Raw genomic sequence first — 1,995 nt, forward strand, 5'->3', positions numbered from 1 at the left:
AGCAGGAAATTGAACTGGTACTCATATGGGCTGCTGACATCTTAGAAGCTTAACTCAATGTGCCCCAATATTTATATATTTTTGAAAGTAATATATATATATATATATGTATGTACGTATGTATGTGTGTGTGTGTGTATGATTGCATACACATATACATTTACTCCTGATTCTAGGACAAACATGTTTTTATTTAATCTATATGTATTTCTTTGGATTGGCAAACATCTAAAGTTTGTTGGGGAATTTAAAAAACACATAAAGTTTATCCTGATGTCATTTTCTTAGGCAGAGAACACACAAATGAAAACAAAAAAGGGAAGTAAAACCACAGAGAAATGTTCAGAAAATGAAAATCTTCTCTGTGTTATAAAAACAACCCTGCATAGACAGAATGCCTTCAGAGAACCTAGGGTCCAAGGTTCACCCAGACCCCTGCTCAGCCAGGACAGCAGCAGCCTCATTTCCCCATGGCCCAGCTACTCCCTCTGCTGACAGCCCTGGTGCTGTGCAGCTATGGCCCTGTTGGATCTCTGGGCTGTGACCTGCCTCACAACTCTGCCCCTCTGAGCAGGACGACCTTGGTGCTTCTGGGCCAGATGAGGAGGGTCTCCCCTGTCTTGTGTCTCAAGGACAGAAGAGACTTCCAGTTCCCGCGGGAGGTGGTGAACGGCAGCCAGTTCCAGAAGACCCAGACCGTGTCTGTCCTGCACGAGATGCTGCAGCAGATCTTCAACCTCTTCCACACAGCGCGCTCCTCTGCTGCCTGGAACAACACCCTGCTGGAGGAACTGCACACTGCACTTCATCAGCAGCTGCAAGGCCTGGAGACCTGCTTGGTACAGGCCATGGCAGAGGAAGACTCTGTCCTGACGGCTGACAGCCCAACGCTGATGCTGAAGAGGTACTTCCAGAGAATCCGTCTCTACCTGGAGGAGAAGAAACACAGTGGCTGTGCCTGGGAACTCGTCAGAATGGAAATCAGGAGAGCCTTCTCCTCAACAGCAGACTTGCAGGAAAGCTTAAGAAGCAAGGATGGAGACCTGGCGTCATCCTGAGATGGTTCTCGTTGACTGATCTCCCCTATCACACATACATGCATCTTTGGTCATTTCAAGATGTTCTTATTTTTGTTCTAGTTACAGAAATTACTGAATTAATTCAGCAAATATTTTTCCAGTATATTTGTGGTAATACTCTTAGCTCCAGTGGCATGAGACCCTAAGAGATGAGAGCACTGAGGTTATTAATTGCATATTTATTTATTATTTATTTTTGTCGCATCTTGTCATGTTTTTAATATTTAAATATTATATAACATTCATTTTGATATTAATTAAAATTTATTAATCATGTTTATCTTTCATTTTATTAAATTATAACTTATTTCATTTAATAAATTTTTATCAAAGGAAAGTTCTGGAATTTTTTTCTAGAAACAAAATCTAATCTCTAGTTTTCTAAACCAAATTGTAAAATGGATGATAATATTGTTTACTTATTCATCTATTCTATTCACATTGTATGTAGAAACTTATGACCCAAGAGGCGGACCGTAGATTTCCCATCAAGAAACGCCCATGAATAAAATGAACACAGTCCTTGCTATGTTGAAAATTTCAGTCTTTCTGGAAATAAACATAACAGAGATGTTTTAATTTTTAACTAACTGGACTTGTCTAAGATAAAAGAAGTAAAGAAAAATAAGCATTTGTACTGTGGAAATTTTGGGTCTAAATAATATTGGGAAGAAAAACATATTAGATGTCCTAGCTAACATGCTGGGAGACTTGTAAATGCAGAAGCCTTGCTAAAAGCTGGAAATGGCTCTAGAACTAACAATAAATGCCATGAGTGGAGGTATAAATTTGGATTCTTTATTGCATATCTGGTAATGAGTGCATGGGCATGAAGAATGAGTTTCTTATGTTCATCTGTAGTCTGTCAAACCATTTGATTCTTGGGTTAGGAAGAGCAAGGTCTCCTCTTCTTATT

At 39.5% G+C, this 1,995-nt stretch overlaps 1 protein-coding gene across 1 annotated transcript; it reads left to right on the plus strand.

The window, feature by feature from the left end:
- Positions 1-470: 470 nt before the first annotated feature.
- LOC133771269 (interferon omega-1-like) lies at positions 471-1,058 on the plus strand. Its single transcript, XM_062207022.1, has one exon. It carries the CDS (start codon positions 471-473, stop codon positions 1,056-1,058), a length of 588 nt encoding a protein of 195 aa, XP_062063006.1.
- The last annotated feature ends 937 nt before the right edge of the window (positions 1,059-1,995 follow it).

This window comes from Lepus europaeus, chromosome 12 (assembly GCF_033115175.1).
Source record: "Lepus europaeus isolate LE1 chromosome 12, mLepTim1.pri, whole genome shotgun sequence".
Taxonomy (NCBI): Eukaryota; Metazoa; Chordata; class Mammalia; order Lagomorpha; family Leporidae; genus Lepus; species Lepus europaeus.

Excerpts from the sequence above, each read along its gene's own strand:
- LOC133771269 (XM_062207022.1), top strand. The coding sequence starts at position 471 with ATGGCCCAGCTACTCCCTCTGCTGACAGCCCTGGTGCTGTGCAGCTAT.